The sequence below is a fragment of the Cetorhinus maximus genome, chromosome 2 (genome assembly GCF_964194155.1).
Source record: "Cetorhinus maximus chromosome 2, sCetMax3.hap1.1, whole genome shotgun sequence".
Lineage (NCBI taxonomy): Eukaryota > Metazoa > Chordata > Chondrichthyes > Lamniformes > Cetorhinidae > Cetorhinus > Cetorhinus maximus.
Window position 1 is genome coordinate 195,703,770 of NC_135880.1, and position 18,511 is coordinate 195,722,280.

An 18,511-nucleotide genomic window follows, 5' to 3' on the forward strand; every position below is an offset into this window, starting at 1 on the left:
ATTAGCACATTCCTTTAGATAATATCACCACCTTCAACACCTTTTTGTCCTTTTGTCTGTGACATCTTTTGGTTATCTCCACCTATTACTGGCTGCTTGTCCCAACAACTCTTCCCCCCCCCCCCCCCCCCCCAACCCACCCACCCCCAAACCAGCTTATATTTCACCCCTTTCCTATTTTTACTTAGTTCTGTTGAAGGGTCATGAGGACTTGAAACGTAAACTGTGCTCTTCTCCACCGATGCTGCCAGACCTGCTGAGTTTTTCCAGGTATTTCTGTTTCTGTTTTTGTTCTGGATTTCCTTGTTGTTTGAAGAGGTTGTGTAGGGCACTTTATATGAGATCGCTAAACTCCACAAAGCTAGAAAACCTGGCCTTTCATAAGGCTTCCTACTTAGTGCTTCATGCAGCTCCCCGCCTAAAGAAAGTGAAAGCTCTGGGAGAACTTAGCTAAGTGTTCAACTTTATCTTTTATCAGTTTCACGAGCTAGGAGACAGTAGAGAGAAAAAGGAACATTTTCTGATTGGCAGGAGTTGACAAGTGGTATTTATCATTTATCACTACTGGGTCCTCAGCTTTTCACCATATATTTTAATGACTTGGATGAAGGAATAGAGCTGTATATCCAAGTTTACACTTGACTCTAAGTTAGAAGGCACAGTAAGTTGTGTACATAGGATTGAGAAATTAAGGGGCATAGACAGAATAGGTGAGTTGGCAAAACTGTAGCAGATGGAGTTCATTGTGGGGAAATGCAAGGCCATCCATTTGGACCCAACGTAGACACATCAAAATATTTTCTTCATGTTGGGAAACTGGGAGTTGTGAAGGAGCAAAGGATTTAGTTGTCCAAGTACACAACTCACAAAAGGGTCATACAATGGTACAAAAATCCATTAGCAAGACTAATGGAATGTTGGCCTTTAACTCAAGGGTTTGGAATACAAAAACAAGGCAGTGTAGATTCAGTTATAAAGAATGTCAGTCAAACTCCATCTTGAACAGTGTGTTTAGTTTTTGGAACCACATCTCTGGAAGGATATATTGACCTTGGAAAGGTGCAGCACAGCTTCACCAGAGTAATAGCAAGGCTTAGAGTTAGATTATAAGGGAAGGTTACATATCTTGGTTTGCATTCCCTTAACTTTAGAATTTCTCTTAAGTTTGGAACATTGAGTTAAATGCAGATAAGATATGTACTTTGGAGAGGAAATCAAGAACAAAGGGACATAATCTTGAGATTAGAGCTTGGCCAGTTAGGAATGAAATCAGGAAGCAATTTTTCATAAAAAGCATTAGTAGAAATGTGGAACTCTTTGGATGCTGGTACAATTAAAATTTTCAAGACTGAGGTTGATACATCTTTGTTAGGTAAGAGTATAAAGCAATTATTACTCTCTCCAGCGGTGTGTAAGCAGAGTCACCGAGGCTAAGTTAGCCCTAAAGTGGCTCATGTTAACTTATGCCTGAGCGTACTGAACTTGGGTAAGTGGGGTGTATCCCTGTGAGGACTTCATAGTGAGCAAGCAGACTCTACCTTCTGACATTGACCTGAAACATTAACTCTGTTTCTCTCTATACAGATGCTGCCAGAACTGCTGAGTATTTCCAGCATTTTCTGTTTTTATTTCAGAAAATGTACCTCCATGGATTTCCCTTTTACTTGAAAGGACATTCTTCATAGCTGCTCCCAACTTCAGTCAGCTCCTCCCTTGACAAGGATGGGCTGTAGTGGCGACAACTGAGACCTGGCTCAAAAAAGGGCAGGATTGGGTACTGAATATTCCTGGATACAGAGTGCGAGTTGTGAAGAGGATAGTGATAGACTTCAAGAGGACATGGACAGGTTGGTAGAATGGGTGGTTACATGGCAGCGAAAATGTAATGGAGAGAAATGATACATTTTTGGGAGGAAGGATGAAAAGAAGCAATATAGAATAATGGATACAATTCTTAAGGGGCTGTTAGAACAGAGACAAGTATGGGTATATGTGCATAAATTGTTTAAGGTGGCAGGGAGGGGTGAAAAGTGGTTAGAAAGTGCCAAGACAGGCAGAACATGAAAAGGGACAGAAAACAAGTCCCAAACTAAAGTTGAAGACAGCTGCCGAGAGATGCTGAATAAGAAAGGAAACTGCAGATGCAGGTTCCAAGAACTAAGGAAGAAAGTCCCCTAAATCTAGGGGAGTGGAACAGGCAAGGTCCCGAGAGGACATTCTAGTCAAAGGAAGAATAGGAGTCCGATAAAGGTCCTGTTCTGTGGAAGTGACAATAAGGAGCAGAGAGGAAGGCTTCAAGCTTAAAGAGATGAAATCTGCAGGAAGCAGATTTAAAACGTTATAGGCATGTGAGAATCCAGCAAGTCCAAGGAGACAGTTGAAGGGCTTGTAACTCTTTGTTATGGGCATGTGAAGCAGTGGTGCACTTTTGACGGCTAAGTCAGTGAGAGTGAGTACGTGCAAGAAAGCTTGAATGTACGTGGTGACCCACGGGAGAGGAACTTTGGAAGGAGAGTTCAAAACCCTGGAGATGGACCCTTGCAGAAGGTGTCTGAGAGAAAGTGTTGGTTTGGGAGAAGATTCCAAAGCAAGTTCTTGGAGAGCGGAGATTGGAAACCCTCATGTAATAGATGGAACTCTGAGACTGATTGATTGGCTCACAGCGTGACAAGCATCTGTGAGGAGTTGATGAGAGATCCATAGCATCTGCCTGGAGTGGCATCTGTCACTTGGGCACAGGGTGTGGTGTGTCTGACCACAGGTCACCTATTGGTTTACATGGACTGTATACTTACTGTGAACATTGCAGTATAAGATAGCTTTTGTAACTTGCAATATCCTTGCAAATCTGTTTATATCTGTAAAGATATAGTTGTGGGTGAAGGAGTATTGTAATATAGTCCATCTTGTTGAATAAATGTTTTATTCTTTTGTTAAAAGTTCATCAGCTGACTCCTGTGATTCTGTTCAGTAGCCACTCTCCACGTATCTAAACAAACAAATAAAAGTTAGGATCTATCAAGCCAGGTTCCACCCTGGGATCAGGCTTGTCCAGTAGTAACATCAGCTGGGGATCATAACACCACCACCTTACCGTAGATATCCCCTGGCACCACTATTTCCTGATGAATTATTAAATATGTGCCTTTGCTATCTCTTGCACAGATTCTTTTAAAGTGAGTGGGTGCAATCCATCTGGACTAGGTGCTTTATCCTCTTTAAGTTTGATTAGTTTATTCAATACATCCCATTTTTTAAAAAAAATTAAATGTACTTATCTCATTACTCATCTCATCATGTCTGCCTGTTCAGCTTCCCTGGTAAATACCAAAGCAAAATAATTATTTAAAATTTCTGTCATCCCCTTATCGTTACCTCTGGTATTATCTTGTCTATCCCTTAATGATCCTATTCTCATCACATCCTTCCTATTTTTATTGATGTGCCTCTAAAATATTTTGCTAATTTGTTTTATGTTCCTTGATAATTCAATCTCATTGTTCCTTTTTTCTTCCTAATTGTTTTTTGACTTGTCCTAATCTCTTCGTATTCTCTCTTATCATGAACCCCCTCTGCTTTCTGTGTACTTTATGTATGCCTCTTTGTTAACACACAATTGTTCCCTTACATCTTTATTTATTCTCAACAGTGTTTAGTTTTCTTCTTTTAGCAGAATCTTTGTTGTACATTGTTTTAAATGTTTCTTATTGCTGTTTTAAATTGTTTGCCAATCTAGTTACCCATTTTATTTTCCCAATTTCTATTCTTGGCCCCTCAAAATCGGCTTTTCTCCAATCTATTAACCTGGTTTTTGTCATACTTATGTCCTTCCCTATCATCATCTTAAAGCATATTATATCATGATCACTATTGCCTAGATGTTTCCCTACTTTTACTTCTCTTGTCTGGTCTGGTTCATTCCCCATTACTAGATCCTATTGTGAATCTTTCCTTATTGGGCATTTATACACACTGGGTTAGAAAGGAGCCATTGTAGGAACTCTATTCTCTTTTCCAATTTACATACCTCTTCTGTTCAATTGATATCAGGGTAGTTGAAAACCCCATGATTTATTATTCTATACATTTTACTTAATTCCCAATTTGTCTGCATATTTCTTCCTCCACCTCCCGCTACTTGTTGGTCTATAAAGTACAGCGATTGGTATAATTGATCTTTTATTATCTTTTATCTCTGTTCATATGGAATCTATTTTTGTCTCAATTTAATTCATTAAATTCTTTAGTCAATGATTATTTGTAGTTATATTCAGTAGTTTAATTAGTTAAGATGTAAATGTAATATACTGCTTATACTTCCCCAGTTCTAGTTTAAATGACAGCCCTAGTTTAGAGTAAAAGAAACCTTAAAACTCACTAACCAATCACCTACTTGCTTACTTATTAATGCATCTGAACGTCAGCTCTCGGGTCCCACTGTCTCCCGCTCCCACTCTTGGACCAGTCTCTATTTTGTAAAAGACCATAAGAGCACTCCTTCCCTCAGTGCACCAAATTTCTTCACTCACCAAATTCCCTGAGTAAAGTAAGTACCATTTTGAAGCAACAATCTGTTGAGCTGAAACTTGTGCTACTTGCAGAGACCCGGCAGACACGATGGGCTGAATGGCCTCCTTCTGTGCTGTAGCCATTCTATAATACTGTTACAGGTAATGGAGTAATATCTTCATCACAGAGCCTCTGAAGCCATTGAGAAAGTTTATGCAGCCAAACAAGATGTTAAAACATTGCAGATACATTGCTTTCATAGGTACAGCTAATATTGAAACATTCCAGTTGTGTGAAGTTTACTTCATGAAATAAAATTGGATAAAACCTTGTTAATATGCGCTCTGGCAGCAGAAAAAAAATAACTTGCTCTTTTGTTGTAAAAACCCAACTGGTTCTCTAATATTCTTCAGGGAGGAGAGTTGGCATTCTATCCAATCTAGCCTAAAAGTGACTACAATTCTACACGTGTTGTTGACTTTTAATAACCTCAGAGCAACTAGGGATGGACAACAATAATGAGATGTGCAATAATGAGGTCCTACAAACCAGGTACAGATGTGACTGTGGGCTATGGAAAGTAATGATGAGCTAAGGACCATGCTACTGTCACTATCATGTTAGACGTAAGCAAAACAATTTATGATTGCAACAAGGAACTTCAGTTTTATGAAAAGACTAGAGAGGAGAGATTGTTCTCCTTTGAGCAGAGAAGGTTAAGAGGAGCTTCACTAACTAGAGGTTTTGAAAATTATGAAGGGTTTTGATAGAGTAAACAGGGAGAAACTGTTCCAGTGGCAGGAAGATATAGTTTTAAGATATAGTTTCTTGAAAGAACCGGAGAGAAGATGTGAATTGCTTTTATGCAGCAAGTTGTTATGATCTGGAATGCACTGCCTGAAAGCCTAGTGGAAGCAGATTCAGCAATAACTTTCAAAAGGGAAGAGGATAAATACTTGAAAAGAGGAGGTGGTGGGCTATGGGGAACGAACAGGAGGATAGGAATAATTGAATAACTTTTTCAAAGCCAACGCAAGTAGGATGGGCTGATTGACTATCTCCTGTGATGCCTTGCTATACGATTTTGTTGAGCTCTGGTGTGACAATGTAGAAAGTTGCCCAGGTATGCCCTGTGTACACAAAGCAGGGCAAGTCCAACCCGGCCAATTACCGCCTCATCAGTCTACTCTCCATCATCAGTAAAGTGATGGAAGGGGCCATCAACAGTGCTATGAAGCGGCACTTGCTTAGCAATAATCTGCTCACTAATGGCTAGTTTGGGTTCCGCCAGGGCCACTCAGCTTCTGACCTCACTACAGCCTTGGTTCAAACATGGGCAGAAGAGCTGAACTCCAGAGGTGAGGTGAGAGTGACTGCCCTTGACATCAAGGCAGCATTTGACCGAATGTGGCATCAAGGAGCCCTAGCAAAACGAGTCAGTGGGAATCAGACGGTGGAGGGGGGGTGGGGAGTTATATCTGGCACAAAGGAAGATGGTTGTGGTTGTTGGAGATCAATCACCTCAGTTTCCGGACATCACTGCAGGAGCTCCTCAGGATAGTGTCCGAGGCCCAATCATCATCAGCTGCTTCATCAATGAGCTTCCCTCCATCATAAGGTCAGAGGTGGGGACGTTTGCTGATGATTGCACAATGGTCAGCATTCATGACTCCTCAGATGCTGAAGCAGCCTATGTCCAAATGCAGCAAGACCTGGACAATATCCAGGCTTGGGCTGACAAGTGGCAAGTAACATCTGCGCCACACAAGTGCCAGGCAATGACCATCTCCAACAAGAGAGAATCCAACCATCGCCCTTTGACATTCAATAGCATTACTATCGCTGAATCCCCCACTATCAACTTCCTGGAGGTTACTATTGACCAGAAACTGAACTGGACTAGCCATATAAATACTGTGGCTACAAGAACAGGTCAGAGGCTAGGAGTCTTGTGGTGAGTAGCTCACCTCCTGACTCCCCAAAGCATTGAGTGTTACTGAAGCTGCACTCATCCAGGCAAGCGAAGAGTATCCCAACACGCTCCTGACTTGCAGGTGGTGGAGAGACTTCGAGGAGTCAGAAGGTGAGTTACTCGCCACAGAATTCCCAGCCCCTGACCTCCTCTTGTAGCCACAATTGGATCGAGGATTTGGAGAGCAGCTGGCTCTTGTGGAACTGGAGGCTGTAGCTGCAAGTGCAGTGTGAGCATGGCTGAGTCAGCTTCTCTGCAGACTCTAACCAAAGCAATGAACTTGGACCAAGAGCTCATTGTGGAAGTGTAGTTGCAACTAATGACATGGTGCTGTACATTAGTGTCTTTGGTTTGTGTCACTGAACCCTGAAAGTCCGTCTTATTTTCATCACTCATGTACACTGGAGAGGATTCTCATCAGGCTGATGCCATGAGGGGCTTTTTCACATTTCCATTTGTGGGCAATGAGTTAGCTTCAATTGATAGGAGACAGCTGGGCATGACGAGCTGCAAACCTGATTCATGGCCTTCCCAATTTACAGTTATCAATTTTTTAATGACCTGAATATCGGAACCAGCTTGACCTGAGTGCCTGATCCATCCTGGTCCAGTGAGGCTCAGTGGTGGGATCACTAACTCATAGTTACCCTGTTGTTCTGCAATTGCTGGCAGTTTGGTGAGCAAAAGTCCTTTTAATAGATTTTCCAATTCACATTGGAGTTATTTAGCCTAACCCATTGATAAACACTGATATTAATGTTTTAAGCTGTTATTACTGGTGTGTATATCTGTGCCTTGTCTTTTTTAAAAATAGTTTCTGAGGAGAACATGGAGTGCAGCCCTTGCAAAGGCTAGTTTCTTGAATTTAGACATGTTTCAGGAAATGCTGATTCTTAGCTTACATTCTAACATCAACTAGAACATATCAGAGGGAGAACTTGAGGGCACTGAGCAGGAGACAGAAAGATAGGAATAGGAGGAGTCCATTGAGCCCATCAAGCCTGTCCTACCATTCAGTTATATCAAGGCTGATCTGTACCTTAAGTCTATTTACCTACCTTCGTTCTATATCTGTTAATTTTATCAGTCATGAAATGGTAGCAACATTAACAGAGAAACGATTTCATTATTTGTGACCAACCTTGTCCAAAGGTCTCTCTCCAATGTGCTTCTTATGGAATGCTGCCTTATAGGGGTTTTACATTGGAAAACTTGGGTGTGGGTCAGGGATCAAAATTCAGGTCAGCATTAAGGATAAAGAAGAGTCATAATAAAAACAAAGCAAAAAGTAGTGACAAAGTACAAGAAAGTAATTATATAAACCTGATTCTGGGTACATGTGAGAGTAACTTTAAAAAAGAGTCTGGTGAATGCCATCGAGCATTTGCAGTTGCGTCTGACATTTTTCCTTCAGTCTCTGTGCAATGCTGCTAGCTGATAGGGCAGTTAGCAATCAGGGTGTTTCCTCTCTTCTCTTTCTCTTTCTGTCTTCTCTTTTTCCCTCCTTTTGCACCTGTATCAAGAGCACACAGAGAATGGTGCACTTATCTGAGAGCAGGACAGGTTGACCCCTACCACCTTTCTTACCATTTCCCCTACTTGCAATTTATTATGGTCTAATATTTTAGATGCTGCAAATCTGAAGCAGCCCTGCCAATTCCTTCACACTCCTGACTGACGGAATTGATGCAGGTTTTTTTAAGCAGCATGTGTGATCTAGTTCAAAAACAGAATTACCTGGAAAAACTCAGCAGGTCTGGCAGCATCAGTTAACGTTTCGAGCCTTCATGGCCCTTCGGCAGAACTGAAGCATAGTTAGGAGAAGGGAGAAATATAAACTGGTTTAAGGGGGGGGGGGGGCGCGGGGGGGAAAGAGAGAAGTTGAGGGTGTGGTGATTGTGGAGATAAGCAGTGATAGGAGCAGATAATCAAAAGATGTCACAGATAATCAAAAGAATCACCACACCCTCAACTTCTCTCTTTCCACCCCACCCCCCCCCCCCACCTTAAACCAGTTTATATTTCTCCCTTCTCCTAACTATGCTTCAGTTCTGCCGAAGGGCCATGAAGGCTCGAAACGTTAACTGATTTCTTCTCCGCCGATGCTGCCAGACCTGCTGAGTTTTTCCAGGTAATTCTGTTTTTGTTTTGGATTTCCAGCATCCGCAGTAGCTTTTAGCTTTTTGTTTTTATATCTGTGTGATCTAGTTGTTGACAATTGTCAGTAGCCTTGTAATGGTAAACTGTGATGAATCATATCGTACTTGAGCAATTCACTCTAGGAACTGGACATTCAATGCCTTTAGCTGGATAAATGACCCATTTTGATGACTGCTCCATGCTGATGTACTGAGCAGCTGTAAGAACCATCTCTGTTGTTTCCCTAGGTTCTAGATGTGAAGCAACCCCATGATGCAACATGCGTCCCCTGCATCATCACTGACCATGATGGCAACCCAGAGTGTGCCCCCTCCAACGTACCAAGAGAGCCAACAGGTGGGTTTGTAGTAACAGAAGGAGGACTGTGGAGCTTTTAAGGTTTCATTGCGAGAATGCTTTCTGGGATTTTGAGATTGAGAGCTCTGAAATTAATTTTAAAATTTGGATCACATCCATATAGTTTTTGAGTATTGTCATATGGAACTGGTGGAAAGAGCAGGGAAACGTTGCCAGCTCCAAACAGTACTGATTTAATAGCCTGCAGTGCAGGTAGACGTGAAGTAATTCCAAGGAAAAGGTCTAAGGTCTGTTGGTTCTCTACCCGATGGAATTCTAGTTATTAAAATTAATTTTCCTATGCTTTGTTCAGCACTCTCTCTGCCTTTCGTTTAATAAACCCTTCATTGTTGCTGTAGATGGCGACATACGAGTCAATCCAGCGTATAAGACTCCATTATTCCGGCCCCAAAAATTATGATTTAGCACGCATTCAGCATATAGGTCAACCCCACCACCGCACCCCCACCCCCCCTCCCGCGTTTCAGCCATAACATGGTATATTGGCATTAGTTGTTAGCCTCAATTTTTCACCCCACAAATGAATGTTTGCACTATGATAAGATCTGGAGGGGACTTGATAGGGTGGATACCTGGAAAATGTTTCCTCTTGTAGGGAAACTAAAACTAGGGGACATAGTTTAAAACAGAGATGGGGAGAAATTTTTTGAGGGTTGTTATTCTGTGGAATCCTCTTCCCTAGAAAGTAGTGGCGACTGGGTCTTTAAATTTATTCAAGGCTGAGTTAGATAGATTTTTGATAGATAAGGGAGTCAAGGGTATTGGGGGCAGACAAGAAAGTGGAGCTGCGGCCACAACAGATCAGCCATGATCTTATTGAATGGCGGAGCAGGCTCAAAGGGCCAAATGGCCTACTCCTGCTGCTAAGTCCTATGCCCTATGTTTTATTTACCGGTACCATATAAATGGGCGCAAGGGATAAAGCGGGTGGCTTTGTTGCGAAGATGTGTGCACACTGAGCAGACCATGCATAGTGAATGATGAAGAGAAGTGAGCCATCCAACAAGCTGAAGCATGAATGGAAATCCAAACACAATGAAATATGAAGCTGGTTTCAAGCTAAAAGTTGTCACGTTTGCTAACTCGTCAAGTAATTGTGCTGCAGCGAGGGAATACGGTGTTGTTGAAAATTCATAGGAGAATGGAAGAAGGACGAATCCGCACTGAAAAAGATGCTCACAACCAAATGTGCCATGAGAACAGGGACCAGCCAACCACTGACCTGATCCTGATAATGTATCGGAATGGGCCCTCGAAAATCATCAAAATGGATGCATTGCCACCAGAAATGTAATGTATTTAAGTGGGCCAAATCAAACACTGAAGGCCCAGCAAAGATTTCATAACAGCTAGTTGGTGTAGCTGCTTTATGGAACGAAAATGTCCAGTGTTGCGACAAAAAACCAAGACTGCTCAGAGACTACAAAAATTACCAGTTTCCTGCGATTCATCATTAGACAGCGGCAAAAACACAAGTATTCATTATGTCATGTCGGCAATATGGATGGAACGCCCATGAATTTCAATAAGCCCAGCAACTGAACTGTGGAGTGGAAAGTTTTGAAAATGGTTCTCGTGTAAATGACAAGAAATGAGAAGACAAGACTCAGTGTTACTGGCCTGCATGGCTGGCGGGACACAATGAAAGCCTATAGTATTTTTCAAACTTAAACCATGCCAAAAATCAAGTTCAAGGTGCAGGAGTTTTTGTGCAAGTCCATGACAACCGTTAGATGGATTGATAATGTGTGAAATAGGCATACAGCTGAGAACACAGCTTATTAGTGCGTGACATGTTTCGATCCCATAAAACCATTGAGATCAAGAGGTGCCTGCAAAGAAGTAACATTATTGCAGTTATGCTAGGGGTCAAACATACATAGTTCAACTTTTGGATGTGTGCCTCAAAAAAATCATTCAAGATAGGGCTCACACTGCTTAGAATAGGTGGATGGTTGACAGAGAACAAAAACTCCTCAAAGAATGGAAATATGCAAGTTGACCTCCTAATGTTTTGTGCAATTTATCGTCAAATCATAGGATGCTATTCATGCACAAAGTGTCATCAAATTGTTCAAAAAATGTGGAACATCCAAGTCAATTAATTGTAAGGAAGATGATTTGTTGTGGAGGGATGACTCTGAAGCCAAAAGTGCCTAATCTGATCCATAGTGGGATCTTTACGATGATGCCATAGCCAAAGTTACTCGGAATGAATTTGATGAACTCTTTGCGTTGGATGCTGAAAATGATGAATTTTAGTGGATTTTAAAATGTTTTGATTGTGATTGAAGGTATCTTTGTATAATTAATTAATTCAATAAATCATGCCACATTAATTTGATATGAATTACCAGTATGTTTTTTCACATTTCAAAATGGTAAACCACCCACACTAACACTGGCGGTTGGCATTTTATATTTGGCATATAAGTCGACTCCCATTTTTGGAAGGATCTTTGGAGGCTTCAAAGGTCAACTTATATATCGTTGTTCGCCGTGTATGTGCTGCTCAGGTTGTTGCACCGTGACCAACAGGAACCTAAGGCAATTATTTAGTATATTCAAAGTCTCCAACTATTTAGCCTAAAATAGATCCCAGGATTTTGCAACACTAATACAGGCCATTGGGTCCATTAAGTCTGTTCAGATGTTCTCCACAAGAATCACCCATTATGTTCTCACTCTGCTCCTCATTCTCCTGTGTAGCCTTTAATATTCTTCTATTTCAATTAACTATCAAATTACTTTTTAAAAGGAAATTGAATTCTTCTTCAAAACTGCCTGTATAGAATTTTTTTGTATAACTATTTAAATTTTTTTTTGAACACATTTAAATTTGTGCTCTTTTATTGTCACCTCAATGAACAACGTAAGGAACCTATCACATTATTGTAACCCTATATAATTTTGAAGATCTCTATCAGGTTAGTCCTTTAACTTTAAGAATTGTTTGGATCAAGAATTCTACGTATTGGGAAATGTTTGGGTTAATTGAATTCATGTAAGATGGCACATGGGGCTGGATTTCATGCAGCCCATTGCAACAAGAACCATGGCAGCTGGGCCCGCTTAATCTTCGGAGAGGCGCCGCTTCAGTCTCCCAGTGGTAGGAGAGCCTCCCCCGATTAAGACAGAGGAATGAAGGGGCTGAAGCAGGACTCCTGGCTGCTGGTGGCAGATGTCAGTTAGGTTCATTATTGAGCCAGTTGACATCTATTATCCCTGAGGCCACCACAATTTAGTGGTGGCTCAGGGATTAAGTGGAGACTGCATGGCTTTCCCACGCCCTCTGAAGGTTGCCTGCAGTAGTGGGAGAGGGCCTTGTGGTCAGGCACCCTGTGCCCAATCGAGGGATCAAGCATCAGGTGGAGGGGAACCGCTGAAAGCCACCTCCCTGCCCTTGCCTCCGACGCCCCTGACCCCTCCTCCCAAACTTTCACTTAGGCCTGAGGCCCCACGATTACCCTGGGCCTCTGCTGGGGGCATTGCCGCAGCCACTGCTCCCACTGGTCCTGATGGCCTGGGGAGCTGCTGTCCTCTGACCGACAGCAGTTGGCGGGCAGGACTTCCGCCAGGAACCTTAATCGTGCGAAGGGTCCGATGGTGGCCAGTTCCACTGGGCCTTTCCCATAAAACCGACAGGCTCCCCACTGGTTCTCCATCCGGTGGATGAGACTCCCGTCAGCCCAACAAAATCCCAGCCATGGTTTGGTGAAAACAACTTATGTAGAATGGGTAAAGATTACGTAAGTTGGACTGTGGGAGAATGAGAAGGAATGGAAAAAGGTCTCATCGATTGACAGTGCAGACAGAGTAGGTTAGTCCGTTGGCTCTTGAACTGTGGCGCACAGTGTGTTATGACTACAACTGAAAAAGAAAATAAGAAGTGAAAGGAAATGACGGTCTCTTGACACAAGCTACTAAAGCACTGCATGTGGCACAAGGAGATTTGTTCTTAAACTTGTTCATGCTTCAGTCCATTTTTATAGTTGGTTACAAAAGCAAAATACTGCAGTTGTAAATCTGAAATGAAAACAAAAAATGCTGGAAATACTCAGCAGGTCTGGCAGCATCTGTGGAGAGAACCAGAGTTAACCTTTTGGGTCAAAGACCCTTCATCACAACTGAGGAGAGGTAAAAATGTAATAGAGCTTTGAGCCTTTCACACCTCATCTGAACACATCTTTTGTTTCTTTACCTATTACCCCTTCTCTTTGGCTTTTGTACCATGAAACCTTTTGTCATTTAATCGCTGCTGCACTCCACCCTATCACAGACCTTCCCTATTATTCTTCCAAACCTCCTCCCTCCACCCACCCGTCACTTGTGAAAACCTGTCTTTCCTAATTTCTGATGAAGGGTTGTCAGCGTGGAACATGGGCTGAATTTTACAAGGGGCGGTGGGGGTGGGGGGGGGGGGGGGGGGGGGGTCAGGCCCCAACCTTGGGGTAAGAATTGGGCACTGAGCCCGCACTTGCCAGCTGTGAGATCCGCTAAGTGATTTTCAGGTTGCCTCCTAATTGTCCGCCTGTGGGCCCACAGCTCAATTATGGACAGTGGGTGGGCTAATAATGCTTCTCGCCCAATCACAGGGCTGGTAGGTCTGAAGCCTCAGGAACGCCCCTGGGAGAGGTAGTCACTGCTAAGAAGTGGAGGAGACCTCAGGCCTAAAGAAGGTAAGTGGAAAAATGAAAAGAAATGACGGGGCTGATGTCAGAGGGAAAACCTTTCTGGGGAGGCCACTGGGGCTGTGGCTTATGCCTTCCCTGCCTGTGGTCCCTTCTTTGGCTCATGCAACCTTCCTCTACCCCACCCCGACCACATCCATTTAGCTGGCAGACTCGCCACAGGGCAGGAGTTTGTCCTTTGTTGGAAAAATGCCGACGACAATGCAAAATGTCCCCTAGTTGGGCTTTAATTATGTAAATGGGCTACCCAACTCCTTGGGGCGGTGCTCCTCTCCACATCCAGTCCTGCTGTCAGTAAAATGCCGGGTGCTGCTGGCTCCCTGTGATTTTACCAGCCCCTGCATCTCCCACCCCGCTTACCAGGAACTGCTGAAATCCTGCCTGTTAACTCTTTGTCTCCACAGATGCTGCCTGACCTGCTGAATATTTCCAGCATTTCCTGTTTTTATTTCTGGTTGGTTATGGGTACGGGAAATGGGAAATTTAGGCGCATTGTCTTCAGTTTTCATATGGATTTGGTGAAAACGAATAGCACTTAGAAGCTCTCATGCATATGCAGCATTTAAATTGCTGAAAGCCAAAGAGTTGTGAATGCTAATACAGTTAAGCAAGTTTCTGCTACGTGGGGTTCAGAAATTATTTAGTACAAGGAAACCAAAAGAAATGCATGGAGAGGACTTTTGTGATGCTCATGAAATACTCCATGAAGGCTGTAACTCACGCTGAACTCTTGGAAATGATGTCACCCGATTGGTAAATCAGTCCGTTCTACGATGGTTATCAATTTGTTTGTGGTTCACTTTGGAGTCTGCCTGAACAATCCATAGCTTTATGCAAGATAATACATCCTCCACTTTCAGATCAAACCTCTTTAAGCAACAACTTCTAATGGTTCTTTGTCCATTTGAATGAAAGGCCTGTGGCTCGTTTCAGGACAAGTATGATGCACAAGACCAATAAATAATATATCAATCCTGTTTTCAGCAAGTCACGAATATCAAAGAGGAGAAATGACAAGTGCTGGCCACTTTATGCAGTAAGTCTTAAGAGTGCTAGTGATGAAAACAACAAATCACGCGCAGCCACTTTATATCAGGATGTCTCTAATTTAAAATTTAAAAAGCAAGCACATTTTTAAAAAAAACTTGGCCATGGTGTTGAAATGTTAACTGATTCTTTACTGTAGGAAGTCAGTAAATAGCTATTAGTGAGATGAGAATGTGGGACATCAGTGAAAGTCAATAATAAAAGAAGTGAGGGAAGGGGAAGAGAGAGCCAGAAATGGAGGAAAGGAAGGGAGATGGAAGCAATGGAAAGGAGAGAAAGATATAAAGGAGGGGAGATTTTAGGACAAAATTTTGGAGGAAGTGGAGAAATAAGACGCAGGCGAGAGAAGAGTAAAAGAGGGAAAAGTCGAAGTCAAGGAATAGAGAGACAGAAGAGTGACAGAGTAAGAATGATACTCCAAAGCTTTGTGGGCATTTTGGCTGAGAAATTTGGCCACTCAGCACAGGCTTATAGCAGCCTAATTGGTCTGCTAAGTTCCAAATATGGTGAAAATGCACCGCCTGCCATATTGGATAAGTGCATGCTCTGGCAGAAGGAGCGCATGTGCGGAACATTTAAAGGCAGAATGTCTTGCGTAAATTAAGGTCCTACATCTCTTGTAGGACCAAATTATAAGTTTTGAATCGCCATGTGCTGAGCTCAAAGCCAGCTGGCTGAAAGGCCTCCCCTCCACACATGTGAATGGATGCTACCAGAATCACTAGCACTGCTCTTGACCCCAAATTAAAAGGCTATGGGCTTCCCTCCCTATACCCCATCCTCCATTCCTGAGATGCAATTGCTATCCTTTCTGGTCATCGATCACTCCCCGAGTCCGAGGTCCCATTGCCCAGTCATCCTTGCTTACCTGAGGGCCTGTGAAATACAAGTGGGAATCCTGTTTAATTTTTCTCTTTCCTTCCCTACCACCATCAATATGTACTTTAGAGCTCTGACAAGATAGATCTGCACCCTGAGATCTGCTGACTTGACAGAGATATGAGGGATTGAACCAGGGTCACTATTGGTCTGTGTGTCAACCTAGACAATGAGCTTACCACGTTAGATGCCCTCGGAGCTGGCACAAGAGCACATTTAACATAATAACACCAAGGGTGCAGATTTATCTTGTCAGAGCTCTAAAGTACATATTGAGACAAATAGATTCATCAAGCACCCACTCATTAACAATCTGCTGCCACTCCGATTTGCCCAATGATCAGGGGAATGAAAATAAATTATAATGTCTTAAATTAAGCTTCTTTGTTCTTTGCACATAAATTCTGTCCTTGAGGATTTGTGGCAGAGAGATTTATAACAGACAGTGGCTGTCAGTCATTTCCACAGGCTTGATAACAGGACAACTAAGCTTCTATAGAGGTCCCTGGGGAGGCTGGTGTCTGTAGTAGGTGAGCGCAAGAGGACCAAATAAAACCTAAAACCTGTGGAGATTTAAGAGCTGAAAGTACAAAGGAATGTAGAATGGGGTTAGTTGAGTGTGAAGAGCCCAATTTAATTCACAGTGAAGCAGGGATTAAGAATTTATGGCTTTTGAAAGAGCTGATAATGGACCAAGCAACCTTATCCTTGTTAGTCCCTTGAGAAACAAATTGACTGTTTAATAAAATAGGATTGAGATCAAAATCCAGCAACAGTCCTCTAAGGGGGGAAATGGGAGGGGGAAGGAGCGAAGCTTTTCCCTTGTGTCAGATAACATAACAGCTCTCCTTTTCATTGCCCACCAAATCGTCCATACAAGTGCCTGCTCTGTCAGACAGGCTGTTTGTTGGATGGCAGTTCCTCAGCTCCAAAAGTGTTCCAGAAAACAGAGAGCCCAGTCTTGGCGTGGAGGGGGCTGAGTTGAATCAATCTCTGATCTTGGAAAGGCAGGGATGAATTGGAGCTGAGTGTCGTGTCTGGGGGAAGCGGGGACTGAATTTATATTTATTCGTTCATGGGATGTGAGAGCCACGAGCAGCGGCAACATTTTTATTGCCCATCCCTAATTGCCTTTTAAAAGGTGGAAGTGAGCCTTCGCCTTAAACTGCTGCAGTCCGTGTAGTGAAGGTACTCCCATACAGCTGTAGTGAGTTTCAGAATGTTGATCCAAGGCTGATGAATGAACGGTGATATATTTCCAAGTCAGGAAGGTGTATAACTTGTAGGTGATGGTGTTTTCAAACATGTGCTGATCTTGCCCTTATAGGTGGTAGTGGTGCAGCAGGTGTTGTCAAAGAAGCCTTGGCAAGTTGCTGCAGTGCATCTTGTAGGTGGTATATGCTCCTGTTGTGGTGAACCAGTGATAGAGGGAGTGAATATTGAAGTGGAGTACCAATCAAGAGGGTTCCTTTATCCTGGATGGTGTTGAGTTTCTCGAGTGTTGGTGGTGCTGCATTCATCCAGGCAAGTGGCACGTATTGCATCACACTCCTGACTTGTGCCTTGTAGATGGTGGACAGGCTTTGGGGAGTCAGGAGGTGAGTTACTCACTGCAGAATTCCAAACTTCTGACGTTGTAACCATGTTATTTAGGTGGCTTGTCCAGTTAAGTTTCTGGCCAGTTAACCCCCACGATGTTGATGGGGGATTCAACATGATGATCAAAAGGAGACGGTTAGCCTCTCCCTTGTTGGAGATGATCATTGTCTGGCACTTGTGTGGCACCATTTGCTCACTACAGCCTGAGAACAGTGGCTTTATTCAGAATGAGTGTTACTATTTGCATGAGTGTGCTGGCTGTTGGTCAGTGTCATGAAGTAATGACTGTGTCATTCTGCATGTACATGGAATCTTTTTTTAAGCTTTTTATTCATTTACAGAATGTGCGTAGCTGGAAAAGTCAGCATTTATTGCCCATGCGAAGGTAATAGTGAGCAGTGTGTATTAGATGAAACTGCTTGCTGGGCCACTTGAGGGCAGTGAAGAGTCAACCATGTTGTTTTATCGGTCTGGAGTCACATATAGGCCAGAATGGGTAAGGACAGTAGCTGCCCTTCCTTAAAGACACGAGTGAATTATATTGTTTTTTATGACAATCCAATTGTTTCATGGTCACCATCACTGATGCATTTAATTGAATTGAAATTCCCCAGCTGCTATAGTGGGATTTAAACTCGTGCCCCTGGATCATTGTCGAGACCTAAGAATTACTAGTTCAGTAACATAACCGCTATGGCACTGTATTCTTGATGTTAGAGAAATTCTTTTTGCATCTCTTTTTGTCACAATGGCCAGGATATTTCCCATTGCAGGGTTTCCCTTCTCGCCATCTGAAGAGTCTGCGAGGAACACAACCCCGTCGACTCTGCTCCTCTGCAGCCATTTCACGCTCCAGTGAGCGTCCGTTGGCTGTAGACGGGACTTCTGCCCCTCTCTTGGGAGGAAGCCCCACCTTAAAGAGTTGCCAGCCAACCTGACTGGCCATCAGCTCTCTAGTCCCTGCAGTGACAGGAGCTGTAGTGGACAGAAGAGGAAGTGCATGAAGCTGATGACAGCCTAAGTCCCAGGACTGGATGGCAAGGTAAGTTTTCAGGGTTGCAGGGAGGGGAGGGCAGGGAAGTCCTGTGGGGGGTTTGGAAAGTGGGCGATTGGGATGTTGGGTGAGAAAGCCGGGGGGTCCGGGAGGGAGGTACAGTGGCCACCAGATCTTAAAGGCGGGTGGTGGGGTGGGGTGCCTGCCCTAAGTTGGAAGGGGGCTTCTGATGGCAGCATGCCCCCACCCCTCTTCCCGCCCAAGATCTAAGCCCATCATTTTCGGCTTCCCCTATGCCCGAGA

General features: G+C 43.2%; 1 protein-coding gene across 14 annotated transcripts in view; it reads left to right on the top strand.

Annotated features, from left to right (window-relative positions):
- The window catches only part of pknox2 (pbx/knotted 1 homeobox 2), a 452,602-nt gene that overhangs the window by 293,872 nt on the left and 140,219 nt on the right, over nt 1-18,511 (top strand). For 11 of the 14 annotated variants that reach the window (XM_078531552.1, XM_078531535.1, XM_078531515.1 and 8 more), the window contains one exon: nt 8,869-8,977. The exons of 2 other annotated variants lie outside the window; for them this stretch is intronic. In XM_078531552.1, the coding sequence (XP_078387678.1) occupies nt 8,891-8,977 (87 nt within the window). In that variant the 5' untranslated portion in view covers nt 8,869-8,890. Of the gene's footprint in view, nt 1-1,707; nt 1,848-8,868; nt 8,978-18,511 lie in introns of those variants that run through there. One more of the 14 variants, XM_078531560.1, reaches the window with a different exon arrangement.